Source organism: Battus philenor, unplaced genomic scaffold (assembly GCF_028537555.1).
Source record: "Battus philenor isolate CCGP_79_NKW_IND1 unplaced genomic scaffold, ilBatPhil1.0.hap1 SCAF_10, whole genome shotgun sequence".
Taxonomy (NCBI): domain Eukaryota; kingdom Metazoa; phylum Arthropoda; class Insecta; order Lepidoptera; family Papilionidae; genus Battus; species Battus philenor.
The window spans coordinates 11,899,385-11,918,542 of NW_027181662.1; the positions used below are offsets into that span (position 1 = coordinate 11,899,385).

Consider the following 19,158-nt stretch of genomic DNA (forward strand, 5'->3'; position numbering starts at 1 on the left):
AAAGTTAGATAGTTATAAGAACGTAAATATTTCCAAAAATACTTATTAAAATTTCTTTTAATTTACACACATTTCGTTGTAACTAGAAATTTTAATTGAGATGTTATTTTTGCTCAACTAGAAATGAAACACCTTAAATATAACAGGTCCTACGTTCCGCCTCCTCGTAAGTCCAACAGTGGACATCCTATGGCTGAAGGATGCCTTTGTGATAAAATGGTATTAATTTAATATAAAGACGAGTATTTGTTGAACGTCAGCACCAATAGCTGTAATAATGAATACAAATGAACTCTTACAAATTTTAAAAGTTAAGAACAGAACATTTGAAAGCTTTGAAAGTTTTCATACATATTCCTCTGGTCGGTAGCATAATGATTATAAAACACCAATAATATAGCGTGATGTAGTTATGTCGGTGATGTGTGTCAGTCTTAGGACACTTTTAAGAAGTTTTAAGGGCATATCTCAAGACAATCAACTTAGTCATTTTACATTGCTTACAATCAGAAGAATACACCACTTTAAACTGTTGAGATAAAATTAATACTTCGTTGAAATATTTCAGTAAGCGATAAGTTATAAACATAAATTTCGCAGCATTTACTTACAACAACTTTTTGTTAATGCTATATTACAAGTACCGAGTCTGTTTCTATTTACCTTTCGACTGATAATGGTAAAAATATATAACAATAATCACAAAACAAAATGTTGCATAATGTTGCAATCTGCTGGGTTCTTTATTTCCTGGGAAATAAAACCCAGGTGTCTTTAAGGTCAAAGTGAACAGGTACTTGCAAGAGTTTACATACTTCATCTTCAAACACATCATCTCTTTCCAACAGGCGAGTATGTGGTCAAAAGTGGACTAGTTAAAAAAACACTAGAGAAGTCACAAGGACTTTTTCTATAAATACGTTGTTCGTTATTTCTGAAACTATTGAATTTGCATAGAGTTTACACTATTTGACAATTATACATTTACCCCTTGAAGCTTTTACACCTGTCATCAATCATACTGTAAATCATCAACATCGTTTCAGCTAAACGTCGTCCACTACTGGTCGGTGTAATGTTATAATACAAAAATATAATAATACAATAGCATAATCATATTGTCCATCTCTAAATTCAGTAAACAAGCAAAAAAAGCCAGTAAGAGGTGTTATTTATACATAGCTCTGTAACATTTTCTGCGGTCATAATCATTAAACTTGCATCATCTTAAAATAAGAAGAGCAAACGAATAAGAGACAAGGAGGAACTATCTCTCACAAATAAATTTCATTATACGCAGTAATTGTAGAATAAATTTTAAATTGCCTACGACTTTTAAATAAAATTAATGATTATATTGTTATAATACGATAAATGTATATTGGTGATGGTATATACAATAGTTTTCTATTATTTACAATACATGTTTAGTATTAAAATTATTGTAATATATTGGCACTGCCCTAAATTGGAACGTTTTGTTACGTGTAGTAAAATGTAAACACAATTTTTGCATAGCTTCTAATACGCAGGTAATTTAGGGCTTAGACTTGTGTGATAAATTATTGTACTTGCGAATCTGTGCAATTCAAGTCATTTGTGATCCAGTCCACTTTGGGAATGGATACGTTGTATCTTATTCTTGATTAATTATATTTTTCTTACTTTAGTTTTGCTATTAAGCTTAAAATTATACGTTTTTTTTATAAGAATACTTGTAAAATTTAATGCACTTTAATTGTTCTATTTGGTCTTAATTGAGACCTCCGTTTTTTTAATTTGTTAACGGAAAGAAGCTACTATAAAAACGAGAAGTAGATAAGAGTCGGAAAGAGTTTAACATGGTCTACTCGAACAGTCAACAAAACAACAATCAGCTAATATACTTTAAAATAAATTCTTATTTGGCCCAACACGAAGGGGTTTCACAAAAGGTCAAATTAAATTTTATGAACAAGGACAAAATTAAGAAGTTCAAGACAGAAAACTTCAGAAGACATCCTAAAATGTGAGTGTTATTAAATGTTATATATTTATTTACGTATCTTTCTGTTAATTTGTATTATTAGTACATTTTGGCTACTATAAAAATTAACAATAAATCCAAATAATGATTAAGGGGGAAAATTAAAACAATGCGTTAGTCGGTTACTTTTTTTTTATAATAAGGAATGTTTTATGGACTACTCGTGACAGTAGTTTAGCTATTAAAAATACGCATCGACTAGGTTCCTATATTGTCATCTTATTATGTTATTCGACTATCCGGCAAATATTTCAATTATTATACAAATTAATCGTTTTAAATTTATAAGAAATAATGCTGTTCATATTAAATAATAAATATAACCAACAAACGTATAATAAATTTGCTTTCGACTGTGTTATGGTCTACGTAATTGACATGTGATTTCGTCAATCACGATCGTCATGTGCTATGACAGCATGACACTAGCGGATTCAAGCTTAGTTGAAGGACTTCTAATTTAACTAATGATAATTTTTTTGCATTCGTATATATAACATAAGAAAATATAGTTACATATTTCAAATTTTTCCAATGTAATTCCGTTTCGTTAATACGTCAAAAAATAACGATGTTTAGTGTTCAAAATCAAATATGATTTTATACATCGTTATTGTTAATTTCTCATGCCATATATTAACAAATAAAAAAAAACCATTTCGTATTAGGGAACATTTTTGGTCAGTTGTAGACGTTAGCATAATTCAAAGTTGATCCCATTCACATTAAAAAATTATTTATTCAACATAAGACATATTATATCTCTTGTTAACGTCTGGTTCATTCTACTGTCTGTTGTTTCAATGAAATGACTGCATTTCATCCAAATAGAATTGTGAAGAACAAGAGAAAGAAACTTTGTTAAAATTAGCATTCTTTAAATATTATTAATATTTTTTTTGGAATTTCTTTTATTAAGAGCAGAAAAAAATAGTAAAACTCATGTGGTGTAGCTAACAAAAAGCATTTCAACATCTTAATATCTAAGAAGTCGGGCCGGCAAAATTTTTAAGAGCGCTGTTAAAAAAAGAAGAAGTTTTTTTATTCATTTGTGACAAATAAAATTACAAAAGCTTATACTTCACGTATATGCAATACATCTATAAGTTACTTTTCAGAAAAGTGAATAACTATTTTTTTAAATAAATAATTTTTTACCTAGTTATTTATTGAATAAATTTAATAATATCCTTTTTTTATACATTTTTTAATTTGGTAGTAAACTTTTGTTTGTCCTCAAAATTATAGACCGACTCTGCTTGTAATAAATCCTTTTAAAGGCAAATCAATTAAATTTGATTCATTTGTCGAAATAAAAAAATGCTAGTTTTTCGTGGATAAACATGATTCATCGCGTCTGTAGCTAAGCCGTCTAGGCTAACCTAATATACTATGATGAGTGCGCTGTTAAAGTCCGCGAGATTAATCAGCTGGACGTTGGCGACACACTGACAGATTTAGCTCAAGCAGTTTCGCGATGTGGAACTACGAGGTCTTGTTTCTCAGGAAATTATGAGATCTATATAGCCTTTTTCGTTCGTTATACTTTATTATATTTGTATGTAATTTTTACTATATACCTTGCAATTTTTGTCTTAATAATTATATAAAAGCCACAAGAGATAAATTTAACTTTTCGAGAATTGTAGATTTTCAAGTTTTTAGTCTTTATTATATTATGCACCGTAAATGTTTAGAAACAATGTATCTGATCATTAATATTTAATAATCGCATAGACAATTCAATAATCAGAGCAACTTAATGTTTACAAAGAATCATAATTAAATAGAAAATAATGATACAAATCAACATGAAAGATAAAGGGTTTGATTTACTCATTTAAAAATTAAGACGCAGGGAGGGTTTGGCTCAAATCGCAGATAATGTCATTGATAATGTGCCAATAAAGTAAACAAGATAAAACAATTTCTAAACGCGTCACGTGGCGGATCCTTAAACGATATGGCGGTTTGCTGACTAACTTGTGCGATGATTTTATTGTACGCGTACTTTTTTTTGAAATTTATTTATCAGTATACATAAAAGTTACAATTTTTAACCCTTTCGTTATCAGGGCCGAAATTAGCCGGCGTCCACCTTGTAATGTAGGCCTATATGTAAATCTCTGATTTAAGATTTATTACAGGCAAATAAATTACTAAGAATTATCCTTATTTCTTTTTTTATTTAATACCAGTAAAATCTTTAAATATGTAACACAGATGAGAAAATTGGAACATCGGTTTACCGCCATGCAATGTGCACATTTTGCGGCGCACATGCCCGGTTCAGTAGGGTCACTTCGGCGGATCGGACTGCGGTAAGGAAAGGGTTAAATAATATAGCACAAGAATGTACACGAGCTTAGAGTTGTGTTAGCAAAAGTTCCGTTGGACAATGCATAAAAAATAAAATAATTAAAACTATAGCAATGATTGAAACGGTACAAATCTGTATATATGTATTTAATTTTGTGTTTCGCTATATTATTTTCAGAGGTAAATTCTCTAAAACGCTCCCCTTCGTTAGTCACCGGGGTTACGTAGCGATATTTGTAAGCACGAACACCTGACATCACTGCATTATTTATTTAATCAGACTTCAATATGTTATCGAGCGGAGGTGGCCTGAAGGCGTAGCATTACGGAAGATATACTTGTTAACAACCAATAAAATTACTATTTAAAAGTAGAGACAAGTTGTCTATTTTAATTGAAATAAGACATTTATATGAAGTAAAACGCATGACTCATGAAGAGTTCTCAGAGTCACGCGTCGTAAGAATTAAAGTCCGGTTATGGACTTCGAATAACTACTAAAGTAACCGTTACTCCAAGACGGTCTTCTGTCTTCGAGCGACAGTAATCAAGAAAACGATTATTCTCTCTTGGCTTTGAAGTGTGTCGTAGGTATCGCGGGTAAGCAATTAGATGTTAACATATCTAGCTTTACCCATTACGGTAAAATTGTAATATGTATCGACCCGAGCTTAAGCTCCTCAGAAAGTCCTCGAGCGTCGCGACCTTAAGAATTTAGGTTAAGCGCCTTCTGCCTCCTGCCTCTTTGCACCCGCGGAATCTGCAAATTTTACTCAGGTCAAGTACAATCGATTCCATTTATCTATACTCATTCAACGTATATATACGTCTGATCTCAACTTGGGGCTATGACTTGTGAGCGTAAGTCACGATATAGATCAAGATAGTGCTCGCAAACGGATTGATTAGCTGTATTTTTCTTCTTAAAATATAACCTTTTTAATGTCATCAAAACCAACCAGATACATTTGTATAATATTAGTAATTTTTTTATATAGTAGTACTACATTTGTATAATAGTAGTAATATAGTAGAGAGAAAGAGATTTCATTAAAAGTGTATACATACTCGTCGCCATTAAACTTTTATTCAATCTTATATATTTGGTTAAGATAGATAATGTTTATCGCTTTTATATGCGGCGAAGCTTTCAGTGGAAAACAGTTATCTTGATACACGGAGAAAGCCGTGGTTACTGGTTGTCGAAATTATTTGATAAGGTCTATCGTACGCGCCGTATGCACACACTATGACGTTAGTACATTCAATTTGTTTTAGTAGCGAGTATTAAAGAAAGTATCATCAATATGTATTGTAGTATAAATAAGTCAACACTACTGTATTAGGGCCGACAATTAACAAATAATATTTTGAATGAGATTCATTCAGAAATTAAGAGATCCGTAGTCGAACGAATAATCGATAAAACCCAGTGGATTAGTAATTTGTGGTGGTAGCGGGCATGCTTCATAGTGCGCTGAACAGATTACTTCGTCCTTAAGATTTTGGAATTAAGACCATGGGCCAGAAATATTTTTTTTGATAGGACCCTCACTGCTGCCTAAATGACATTTGCAGTTTTCCCGGGTATGAGCTGGCAGGGCGCAGATTGCGCCTAGCTTAAAACCTCTTTTAAAGTAGCAAAGTTCGAGGGCTCCCAGAAAACCTTCGTTCAAGCCGCTACATAATACTATTTTGCCGGATTGGTAGGCCGCCGAGCTCTTAGAACACTTCGGTGAACATTCCATGGAATGACTGAGCTCTAGGGTTTCCACAAGGGGACCTCGGCTTGAGCTGGTCACTCGTCGAAAATAGCCGCCGCTCAGCATTCCAACACAAGGGCGCCCGATAGGGCCGAACCTCGGTTTGGCCGGTTGTTATTGTCTGAAAGCAACCAGCAAGCACAATAAGACGTCCACTCGAAAGGTGGACAAACGATATCTAAACTTTTGCGATACAAGCCGCTTCCTACTGGTCCTATTGTAAATGGAGGCATAAGTCTAGCAGTGGACATCCCACGCTGAGATTATTATGATGTTGAAATTAAATTTGTTTGTATTTTGTAATAACTTTATGTGACGAAGTGATCTCGAGTTTTCGAATTAAACCACAGAACATTGTTAATCTCTTTTAAATCACGGTGACCACGTGTGTCAATTCTCGTGACGAACTTCTGTGACGTGTTGTTAATTACCACATGAGACATTTTAGTTTTTTTTTTTCGTGTAGTCACTTTATTTATCTCTGTATTTTATTTAATATTCTTATCTATTTAAGACTATAATAAAACGCAGGAAATTTTTGAAAAAATATTTACAATTTTTTACTATTGCGAAATATATGTGATAAAATAGCACACGTATATTTAAAAAGGTATGAGTTTAAGTTATTAAATGGATAATTTGGTTGCTGTATTCAAATTAAGTTTTAAAATGCAAACTTTTATATTTTTTTAAGATTTACACTCAATTAGTAATTTGTTCAATGAACCATTGACCGTATTCTCGCCAATCATCGCACTCGCGTTATCATAATGACGCAGCAAATATCGTTGGCGGCGCCAGACACCGGAGGCCCGGAAGGTGAACAATTTTTCTCCTAATCTACCGCCATTTGCATTTACAAATTTATATTTGATGTTTTTCGTGTCTACTTCATATACGATCGAGTGTTATTTTATTTGATAACTGTAATGTGAAAGACCGTCCTATCATCTAGATTAGAGTTTCTCAAACTTTTTTCTGGAATGCTCTGTACCTACTCTTGAAAATATGTTTCTTTTTTTCAGATCTTTGTTTTGACATCCTTAACTTTGATTACCTTAATATTTGTGTAGTATAAAAATTAATGTACTGTTACGGCTTTGGTCACCTTAATAAGCTAAGAGATACACTTCAATGAACATAATGTCCCGTCTCGATATCTCAAGAAGCATAAAGCATATAGACATGAAATTTGGTAGGATTTCGTTTTACGACCATAAATAATCAACCAATAATGAATTTTATAAAATTATCCTTGCAAGTAGGGGTGGTCGTTCATTAAATTCTCGCAGCCGTGTGGTGACAGCTAGTACGATATAATAATGTTATTAGAAATTAACTCAGTATTTCTGCCATTACATAAATAATTTATACTTCCAAGGAGCCTTACGTAATCTCAGTATACGTACCACACATAACCGCTAGCCTAGATGAATAAAAAAAAATATGGAGAGTAGAGATTGTGAAAGAGTGCCGTAGCTGGTTTCGTTAATGGACCACAATAACCCCATAGTAACCTGATTATAAAAACCGATGTAGTCGAGGTTGTTCCTCTCGTATAGCTAAGTATCGGAAAGGTAAACGCGTTTAGTTGTTAAGCCCTTGCGTCGTCTCTCTTTATAGTAAAGTGCTAAGTCATCTAAACTATCTAAAATCTTGACGACTTGCCGATCCGGTGAAAAAAAATTGCCGAGTCGAGGCTCCCAAACCTGTATAATCTATATTATATAGGTCTGGGCACCTTTAAAGTTCTGCTCTCTTATCTCTAATGGCCGGTGTAACTCTTAAAGGCTATTAATAAAATATGACATTTGATATGTCATACTTGAAAATATTAAGTCACCCCCATTCTAAAAAAATTATATAAATATCTTTTTATTGTTTAAATGTCCAATGGCTTCTTAAATATTTAGAGAAATTCATAATCGGCATTGAAGAATCTTAACGGTGATCGTCACGTGTTCTTAGACCTCCGTCCTTTCGTAAGTTGTTGTCACATTAAACCATCCCCTTCCACCTTTTGAGCGACTGTGTTTCATGAACCCCTGAATTTCCGAGTAAAATGTATCAGCGTAAAACACACCGAATCAGTTGTCATAGTAGTATGTAGTGGCTGAGGCTCTCTCGGACCCTCAATCTTCGCTATCCTAAAAGGGGTCTTAGGATAGGCATCAGCTACGGCCTGCCGCTTCAAACCCGTTACGACACAAAAACCTTGAATACCACCACAATTAAGATTGTTAATATTACTCACATATTTGCGTCTTAATCTTTTCTAGAGAAAATAATAATAAGTAACAGTACAATGTTATTAAAACATACCGGTTAGGCACTAAGATCTGCGAGGACGCTTCAACCTCGCTTATCGAGAATGATGAGATGCGACCAGATTTCTCAGGTTACGTAGAAAAATTGTTATGAACGCAATAAAAAGAAATAAGAGTCAATAATTTATGAAAAACGTAAATAAAATAAAACGAATGTAAGCAAAATAATAAGTATATAAATAAGTTATGTAAATAATTTTTTTATAAAACTGAGAAACGAGGTGATGGATGAAAGGCATCGGAAAAGAGAGAAAATGGAATGAAAGGGTGAGACAGATAAAATGTAGAATATAAGGAAAGAATGAAAGCTCCCTCGGAGGACTGCGAAATGTTGGTGTTGAAAATATCGTCACATGTAACAGATGGAAGCTATATTTGCTCTATGTAAAAATCTAGACGGCCTATTAAAGCTAGAATATACAATAGTAGCATTGAAAGTACTATGACTAAAGTACTAAGTGTATGATTTATATCAACCTGTCAGATAGTACTTTCATATTTATTTGGACCACTTAATTATCTACACATAATTGTTTAAACTGTTATTCTTTAATTACTGATTGACCTTTAATTATGTTGTATATTATACTAATTTATACAACCTAGTTTTTAATGTTCAATTATATAAAACTTAGGTATGTGATATGTATATAAGTTTAGCAATGAATAAATCAGAAGTTATTTGTATAACTGTAGGTAAGGGTTAGTCAACTTTACTAATGATGGAATGAGTCACGATGAATTTGAACGCTGCCAGTGTAATCTAATGAGTAAAGCTAAACAAAATTTTGCAAGAGTCAGCCTTGAACAAGCGCACATTGACACCTGAATTTAAAAGTTTATGCACAAATATTACGAACTCTATGTTGTGTGTATAATAAATCTCAATTTTTATAACATGTGAAATCATTCTAAATGCTATAAATTTTATTCCTACTCGAAATAAATTTAAGATCGCTATATCTCTATTAACCTAAGCTTTAAGATGGCAAAATGAAAATTTTTAATATTTATTATATCCATAATTTTTTTTAAAAAAAATCGATTTTTATCAGGTGATATTCCGGATACCAGCTAAATCCATTTTAAAATATTTCGAAAATAAGTCAATTGACGGAATAAAAATCTAGTGGAGACCACGTGCAACTGTCAGGTGAACGTGTCATGGGTATGTAGCATAGGTGGACCGAAAACAATTAAGGCCCGAGGAAGTCGCTGGTTGCGGGCAGCGCAAGACTAGTCATTGTGGCGATGTTTAGGGGAGTCTAACGCTGACGTGAATGAATGAATAATTGACACATGAAAAATTGGAATCTCTGATAATTTATCACCAAACAAAAGAAGTCAGGGTTGACGGGTCTTTAGACAGTTTTTATCCCAAAACAAAGAGAATTCCATACATTCGTGTTGCATTTAGTAAATAAAATAACTTTTTAGTTATTTCGCGTATTTATAAAAGATAGCTAACCCACCCTCTCACTACGCTGCCTTTTGTGTGTATAATTGAATAAAATCCATTTTTGGTTATTTTTAACTTAGCAAATAAAATATTCTAGCTAAGTTTTATTACCTATTGGATCTAAAGTTTGAAAATATATATTTTTTTAATGAACGCCTTCTCTACATCCTCTTCGTAACAATTAGTTCATAACTGACCTTGTGTAAAGCATTATATACAAAGGTTCCAGATATATGGTGGTGTGTCAGTACAAAGGTGGAAATTGCTTGCATATTTTTTAATTAAAATTATAAAGAATTTTGTGGAATTATTAAAAAAAAAAACGAAAACGATAGTAAATTGCATTCCATTCGTGTTAAATCTTGTGAGCAGAATTCAATGAAGTTAACGGTATTAAATTAGTTTTTTCCTAGAAGAGGAAATTTAGTTAATCGACCAATGCTTCAATTTTAATAGCCTCATTTGAAACTTATTGAATATATCATCGTAACAGCTTAATATCATAACATATAACATTTATTTAATTATTCGTTGTATTGTTGTTAGTTGAAAAATTTCATATTAATTGATGCACAGTCATTTAATTTCAATATCAATGTAATTACATGCTTATAAATCTGCAATGTTTTATAACAAGTGTTTATTTTGCTATAAAAGATAATAATGTATTTATCCATAAGTGCGATAGGATATAAAATCTACATAATGCATTCCTGTTTACAAATAAAATAGAAACGTAAGTGTGTTCTGTTACGTATTTTGTATTCAAATACGCACCTTTTAAAAAAATATGTTTTGTATACGTAATGAGAAACCTACATTTATTTACATACGTGTAAATTCATCATCGTCATTATCATTACAACCGTTCGACGTCCACTGCTGGACATAGGCCTTCCCCACAGCAGGAAACAACCTGCATCCAACGTCTCTGACATCTCGTTTAATACGTGTTACCAGTGATGTCTTATGGTAAAAGAAAAGTGGCTTCTTGGGCTCTCGATATGCTCGGGATTTTTCTACGAGATTAAATCAGGTATGAGGAGATTCATGTGCTAGCGAATGTAAGTGTCAGAGCCCAGTGGATTGATAAGTTGAAGTTGCAGTTGGCAGGCCACATGGCGCGCTACACTGATAGCTGCTTGGCCTTAAGCTTCTGTAATAACTACGGACCAGGCGAAATCGACTAGTGAATTGGTTAAAGGCGTCGGAAGACGCTGGATGCCGCCGTTTACTTATTAATTATATAATTATGTTCACCTTGTTCATGTTAATACGACGAAGCCTTTAGTTGTCGTTGCCTTGAGAATATTAAAAATCTTATTAAGCCAACGATTACGTTTTCTAATATAAAAGATAATGTAATGATTTAACCCTACATACATTATGCTTGGCAGCTGAAATTGAAACCGATTTCTTGATCCTACGATGCCTTCGCAATATAGAAAATATGAATGAATATGAAAAATCTAAGGAAAATACCTATATCAGGGCTGGCCAAGTTGATAGTATCATAGTACAGCCTATTTTCGATAGCTCGAGTCATTGTTCGAAATTTGAAATTTTTCGTGAGCCGCAATTTAATACGCAAATGAATATTTTATATTTATTGAAATTATATAGCACAAGTACAAAATATGTGTATTGAAGTTAGATATAATGGCACACGTATATGATAGCACTCATAATAATACTTAAGATGCCGGTTAGTTAATTTTGATTGTTATTTGGATTTCAATAATTTTTTTGGTGGAATAATAATAATTATTATTATTGACGCCAGTAATTTGTTACAATTTTCCAGGAGCTGACATAGATTATATAAATTCAACTATTGAAATAATTCGACGATCAATCAGAGCCAAAAATAATCCTTCAAAAAGACCCATTTTGGCCACCCCTGACCTATACAATATAAATTACATCATTGCAATTATCCATATTTTAACACAACAAAATTATACTTATCAGATTTATTGTTGCATAAAAAAGGGATAGTCCGATTAGACCAGCAAAATAAAAATAAACGGCATATGTGTTCTTACTACGTTTAATTTCATGAGTCACACCATATTCCAAACAAGAGCTATAAAGCAACATATCTTGATAACGCTATTGATTTTTCCTTTTCATTTTAATAAAGATAATGAAATACAAATCCAACCTTTTTATTTTTGTATGAGTTTGATCTAAGAGTAGAAAGTAACATAAATTTATCATAAATACTTTTTATCATACCATCTTGATAATTTACTTACGTCACGTAAATCGATTAGTAAATTGTCTTTGTTTCAGATAGTTATATGTTATCATTTATTTTATTAAATGTGAAACATATAATTTAAACATCTTAAAAATATAATATATATCACAATACATAAAATTTTGAATAATCATAATGTCGCAGCAAATGTAAACAGGATCATAAACTATAAAATAATTTCAAAAATTCCCAGGTAAAATTTTTTGGTTATAACTGCAATCAATTCGCATAAACTTGTTTTTTGAAGCGGAGAAAGTATGGGATTTCCAATGAAACGAATACATGTTGTATGAGGAAATACGCAAAGTTTTTAAATATTTATTAAAATGATATCGTCTTGATGCTACCTTTATTAAATAAATGTATATTAATAATTAAGTTAATTTGCATTTCATTTAATGAAACGTTTAAAAAAAGTATTTTTACTACGATATATTACCGAGTATCAATAACCATAGCAATGCTATTTTAAAATGCAGTTTTTAATATACTCTTTACAAATAATACTTTTTTTCCCTAACAATATTATGATTGAAATAAACACGTCGCCGGTCAATTATGTAGCGGTTCGAGATCATGGTAAAACCCGGAGCCAATCTACTGCATGGTATTTTGCGAGACGCTATCATCACATAACTATATCAGAGTTTTTATATATCGCGATACAAAATGCGACGGTCTCGTGACTCTTGCGAACGGAACGACGCCACTGGCTACTCAAATTGACGTCATCTCTGTGGACCAATAGCAGTCAGGTTGAGATATTTTTAGAACGCTACGCGCCGTGGTGGGGATAGAGGAAAATTCTACCAAGTGCTTTCGGCGCGAATGTTGCACAAGGTTTTCTGTACTCCTACACAGTGAGCGCGTGCCACAATTTTTACTTGAATTGTGATTCTACATTTTATAAAATCAGTCGGCTTTGGCCTTGCTAGCGAGCCAATACGTATTATACGAAAGCGTTAAAAGTTATTTAGTTTTCATTTGTTTTAAAGAGAGATTTTTCTAGAAACTCCTGGCGCCTACAAACAATTCTTTTATTGTTGGGTAAGTTATTTTTGATTCATTAGAACGTAGGGCTCAGTATTTTTTTTAGTTTATTTAAATATTAGTTTCTGGTGTCTTCTTACTAAGTCAAATATATACATTACTATCTATAGCTTTTACATTGCGTAGACTAATACGACGCAAATGGAACAACTCGTACATGTTTCAACCTGTCGCACGCGGTTTTATTTTAGAGATTGATTTTGGTTGTTCTGTTTAATATTCAGAAGTAAAAGACATTAGTTTAAACTTTATAATATTTATTACAATTACGTACCGCTTGTATGTTTATATCTATAGTACGGTGTACGGTCCTCGAAATCAAGTGCTAACCAGCTAGTAACTTAAACTTGATTACAATCACTAACTACGTGATATACTGTATAGAAATAGGGATTTTAAAAGAATGTTCAGACGTGAGAAGTACACACAGTTTATATATCTACGTTCTATCGACAATTGAATTGTAGTAAGTTGAAAAGAAAACATATAGGTTAAATATAAATAATAAATAAATTATACATCATTAATAATTAATACATTTTTGTTTTTTTTTTTTATACTTGGTAAACTGCGAAGTACGAATGTAATTACCAATGGCGTATTGTAATCGTCTGGGTTTTTCCCATGCGAAGTTTAACCGGATGGCAAAGTTCAAACTTATTTTAATCTCTATGTTATTAATATTTTTTGTAGTTTTGTATTTAAAAGGTTTTTCGCTTGTTACAGGGCATCTTTGGTGAAAATTGCTTGGTTGGGAGCCTAAAAACCTAAGATTTCATTAGGGACTCGAGAAGAGTTCAACAAAGTAAGTTTCACCGCTGCGGCGGATTTTTTTTCCTAAAAACATTTTCTGTTTCAGATATAGAAGAAATCTTCTAAATCCATGCAAAAAATATTCTCTGGTCAATAAAAAATAAAAGTAAATTACGTACTTACGTGTCAATTAAAATATCATTTCATATTTAAATTTAAAATCGGAACATTAAGTCTAAAGAGCTCTAAATAAATCTTTCTCAAATCATCTCTTATAATTCTTATTATTTAACTGATTTTATGCCATTGACTTCATTCTCGTTCAGCATATTGCACCGTTTTTATTAAAACGCTTATTTGTCGTAAACAGTGGTAATGGAAAATAAATTTATTTGCCTTTTCTTGCAACATGCTTAATATAATATTAATTCTTTTAAACAAACTTTAGATCAACATTTAAAACAAGATGGCGGTAACTTTGAGTGTAAATACACGTAATCACAAATAACTTCACAATACTAATACTAGAATGAAAAATGACACAAGAATAATATAATAAAAACGTACATTGTCTTTTTTACATTTCATTGACTATTAAACATAACAAAAAAATCAAAAACTCTAATAATTTTAACCTTAAGTTTACTAACCTTATCCCTTAAGTTAATTATCTCAGTAAACTCTACTAACCTTATATATTTTAATCAATAGTAAATAATTAATTTTAATTAGACGATAATTAAGATAGATTTAGATGTAAATTTAAAATAACAAACGAAATAAAATAATTAAAAAATCCAATTAGAGCTCAAACATGATGAACTGGGCAGGTGATGAAAACATCGCAACCTTTCTATGTGTGAATAATAATAAACACAAAATGATCACTCATAGAACAAGACTATCTATATTGTTGACGAAGTTCTAAGTGCTTTAAACAAAAAGAAAAGCAGAGAAGTGTTTTAGAGCAAGCTACAGCTTACATTGTGCTATATCACTACCCTATAAAGTTCATTATCTCACTAAAGTTTATGTATTTGATCTTTTACTTTTGATTAATTCACCCTATAGTTACACACACATATGTATGTACATACACATCATATCTCAATATGTATGCAATCGATTCGTTCCAATGTCACGCTAGCGATTTTCTACATACCTACTTTATGTCAAAACATTTACATATAATTATAAACTCGCTCAAGGTCCTCTATCTTGTGACGTTTAGGTAAAGTTCGTGCGCTGCGCCGAATCGTTGCTACACCTGTTTACGTCACTGTTCATTATCACTCCATTGTGCATTTACTGTCCCCGCGGATCTTCTCGTCCCACCGTAACAGATCACCGTCCCACCTCAACTTCACGCTCCGACCACTCCCCTCCTCGCTTCATATCAATATGCACATTATGTTACGTCGTATCATTTCTGTTTGTAGTTCTATACAAAATGGTTGCTCAAAAGATCACCTGTCCGAGTCGGGGCGACGATATCGGAAATCAGTTCAACTCAAACACCAAAAGATATGGTTTTTTCGCAAACGAGTCAAAAGACTCGCAGTGTTTTGAAAGTGGTAGAGATAGATCTTTTAAAGGCAGAGAAGAACGAACAGGCGAACAGTTCTCCCGGAGCGGTGACAGAAGGAATCTCGGCGTCGCGCTCGCCGCCAGCCGCAACCGCCTGCTGTTCAGAGGTAAGGCTTTGGGCCCGTGGCCCGGCTGTCGTGAGTACTTAATGTAATTCCTTTTATAATTAATTTAAGTTTATCACTTAGTTTTTTCTGTTATGTCCAAGTGACCGTGCTAACCTCAAACTTGTAAATTTTCAGGAATTTCTGAAACCGGAGCCCGCCTTCTCCGACACAATGATTCACGAATCCGACTGCGAGTTCTTCCAAGATCTTTTTCCTTGGTGCAGCGTTCTCCCCGCGGCATCAGAAGTACAGTCCACTGGTAGGTATTCGAAATCGCATCTACCTTCGCTCGGCTGACACAAATAATCATTTTAAGCATGTTCTTTCACAGACTCCCCGAAGTATATTGAAGATAGGGCACACAACACTGACACACTGCACACACCATTCTCGCCGCAAGGCTGGGATGCTTTTGACGCTAATTCTCCGTCGGTCCAGGCAAGCTTCTATAACCATTTGCAAGACCCACTTTCGCCGGCCGTGGACGAAGTGGAAAAATTAAGAAACGAATACCTGGGTCCGCTCGGCTACGTGGCCCAAGACCAGGTTCCGTTCCCCGAGCAGTTCCTAGACATAAGCACATTGCCTGTGGTGATTGAGGATTTAGCGTCAGACAAGGCGGCCGACATGGAGCCGTGGGATGTCCCCGCGCCCATCGGCTGGCTCACACACGACACAGAACACACGAGAAACAATTTACACAACACATTGCCCTGCATCGAAGAGGATTCGTTGGACGCCAAGCTTGTGTCTGTAATACCGCGGGAGGTAGAAAGCAACGACGTGGTCATATCGGAGTTCATACTAAATGACAATCGGACTGTCGGGGAAACCCCCGGTATTGGGTCTAGGGTGGACAACCGGGGGCTGTCTTTGGATGTGGCAGCGTGTGCCCCTGTCTGGTCCGGCGCACACATTATTAGCACTCCAGAAGTGCTAAGTTACGTCGAACAATTGGAGAAAGAAAAATGCACTCTCCCAAGTCCGGTAAGCATACATAAAAGTAAAATTTCGTTTAGATTTCACTTCCGATAAAAAAAAAAAACAATGTTAAAATTCGGAAGATTGGTAGTCATTTTAACATATTTATAAAGTTTTTTTAATTGTTACAGATATTATGGTATCGAATTGCATTACTTAAACTTATTATGAACTAATATGGTCGTTTTGATTTGTTTTTGCAGACGACAGTGACACCGGAGTGGCCTACGCTCGACACTTCTGTAGAAAGCTTCACCAAAACCGAATTATCACCTCGTGTGGACTACGAACCGATCACGCCCAAGACAGAATATCACGTCGAATCAGATAATGAAGATGTTAAAACCTACACGAGCAAGAAGAGGCGACGCGGAAGTGAGGATTCTGATGAAACCTATACACCGTACGCCGAGCATTCGCCGCGGAAGTACAGGAAAAGAAAACCCAGCATACCTATTAAAGATATGATCAGGGCTTTGGAGGATTCGCAGCAGCTGAAACCCACTAGAAGAGGCCGCCCCCCGAAAAGGAGGGAGAGCACCGTCTCCTCCGTTTGCAGCATGGACGACAATTCCTCGTCGATATCCACGCACGAAGTTAGGTACAGGGAACTGAGAGACAAAAACAATGAAGCTTCAAAGAAATCCAGGATGAACAGGAAGCTGAAAGAACTACAAATGGAACAACTCGCAATAGATTTGGAAGAACGAAACAAGAAGCTGAGAGTCAGAGCTGAGATCTTGGAAGACATGACGAAGAAGTTACGAGAAGCTTTCATGTCGGCAGTGTCACAGAAGCGGCTCAACAGTTAATGCAGAACGATCTCACTGGAAAGAGAATAGTTGCAATCTATTTGTATAAATCTATGTTCGTGGATAATGCCTTGCGCATCGGATGCTTCATAAATAGCGTTAACGCCGTCATATCTGTGAATATGGATTGTAGGTCCATGAATCTACACTAAATTCTTTTGTTTGCTTCGCTGGTCAACAGTACTCGCATGTGACAAACAGCAAATATATGGGGCGAAAAAAAAAGAATAATAGTTTTTAAGGTTTTCTTATTTTAAGGGTTAAAGTTGTTATCAACGCAATATATTTCTATCGATTAAGAGATGTCTTTTGTTCTATCGACTTAGCGTTTCGAACGATGTCTTGTATTTAATGTTCTTTAATTACATAGTTTATATTAATATATGAATTGACAGATTTTTGAAATGATGCTTGGTATTAAATTGGTATAGCTATTAACTTTTCGTTATATTTTAAAATAAACTACTTGGAATTGTTATTCATTGTTTTATTTTATTTTTTATAAAAGCTGATGGTTATTTCGATTACCGTTCTCGACGAGTGATACCAGAGTTTTTACTACTGTTAACATTTAGGAATTCCTTGATCAAAGCATATGCTCCTGAATATATCATAATTCACATCTAATTCATCTACATACGTGTCATGTACGTACAATCAAAAATAAAAAATAAACTAGTTACCAATGGCGCGGAAGTTACGTAAAACACGGAACATTTAATACATTTTTATTACGATGTGAAATCGCTTTTTATTCAACCTGTTCTTTTGAAAGTAATTATTATTTTTCACAGAAATATAAAAGAACCGTTTTTTTATTGTGAATATGATTTGAATCCATTTTCTATAGTTTCAAGAAATTTTTGAAGTTTAAAGATATTGGTAGATCTTATAATTAAAAAATAAAGGTTAACTTAGTCTGAGAGTGTTTCTACATACGATTTAAGTAAAATAATATATACAAACAGTACAAATTGGCTGGAATATAACTTTCATAATAATTCAATTGTATTTAAATATAACCAACGTTCTGTTGAGAAATAACTAATATCAATTTTGTTCATAAATAATAAATATTATTTTATCAGCTCGTGTTGAAAGTAATAGACTAGAAATGAGGATAAGCTTCTTATACCTTTATCCAAGGTTCATAAAATTATTATATATATATATTGTCTTGCGAGCTCAAAAAAATGTTCTACTACTGTAATAAGGATATTGTAAAAATAACATCAAAAATTAAAAAATAAACCATGTTATTGAGTGCATAAAGATTTTTAAGTGATGATAAAGAAAAGCTTTACCACTTTAGTAAAAATAATATGAAAATGATAAAAATGCACTAACTCAAACGAATTCTTCTTAGTTTGTCGTGGGCTCTTTTCAGATCAGGACGCGATAAGAACCTTCAATGTAGACCAGGTTCCATTATAAGTGAGCTCAATTCCATTCTACTTTCTATCAAATTGGCATTTTTTATTCTCTATAATTGTTTCATTTTTGCGCTTCATTCGTTTTTCGTAATTGAATTATCTTCACCAGATTGTTTTTATAATAGTTATTAGAAATATGACAATTAATATTCATTTATGGCGCTTTGGTATGTAAATTTAATTAAAATAAATATTTTCGACTAAAAATAACATTATTTTTAATAACTATTACATATTAACATTAATAACATGATTTACTATTTTGTTCTAGTTATATA

At 33.2% G+C, this 19,158-nt stretch overlaps 1 protein-coding gene across 2 annotated transcripts; it reads left to right on the forward strand.

Moving 5' to 3' along the window:
- The first annotated feature begins 1,609 nt into the window (after positions 1-1,609).
- LOC137923770 (uncharacterized) lies at positions 1,610-17,909 on the forward strand. Of its 2 annotated transcripts, none has more exons than XM_068767050.1 (6): positions 1,610-2,008; positions 13,934-14,012; positions 15,400-15,654; positions 15,790-15,913; positions 15,986-16,641; positions 16,839-17,909. In XM_068767050.1, the coding sequence occupies exons 3-6, from the start codon at positions 15,487-15,489 to the stop codon at positions 17,445-17,447; spliced, it is 1,557 nt and encodes a 518-aa protein (XP_068623151.1). In that variant the 5' UTR covers positions 1,610-2,008; positions 13,934-14,012; positions 15,400-15,486; the 3' UTR covers positions 17,448-17,909. The 2 variants fall into 2 exon arrangements, with proteins under 2 accessions (XP_068623151.1, XP_068623143.1); XM_068767042.1 differs by lacking the exon at positions 1,610-2,008 and adding an exon at positions 12,986-13,204.
- Positions 17,910-19,158: the final 1,249 nt, after the last annotated feature.

Excerpts from the sequence above, each read along its gene's own strand:
- LOC137923770 (XM_068767050.1), top strand. The coding sequence starts at position 15,487 with ATGGTTTTTTCGCAAACGAGTCAAAAGACTCGCAGTGTTTTGAAAGTG. Across the intron at positions 15,914-15,985 it reads ATCAGAAGTACAGTCCACTG|ACTCCCCGAAGTATATTGAA; the intron begins GTAGGTATTCGA and ends GTTCTTTCACAG. Across the intron at positions 16,642-16,838 it reads AATGCACTCTCCCAAGTCCG|ACGACAGTGACACCGGAGTG; the intron begins GTAAGCATACAT and ends TTGTTTTTGCAG.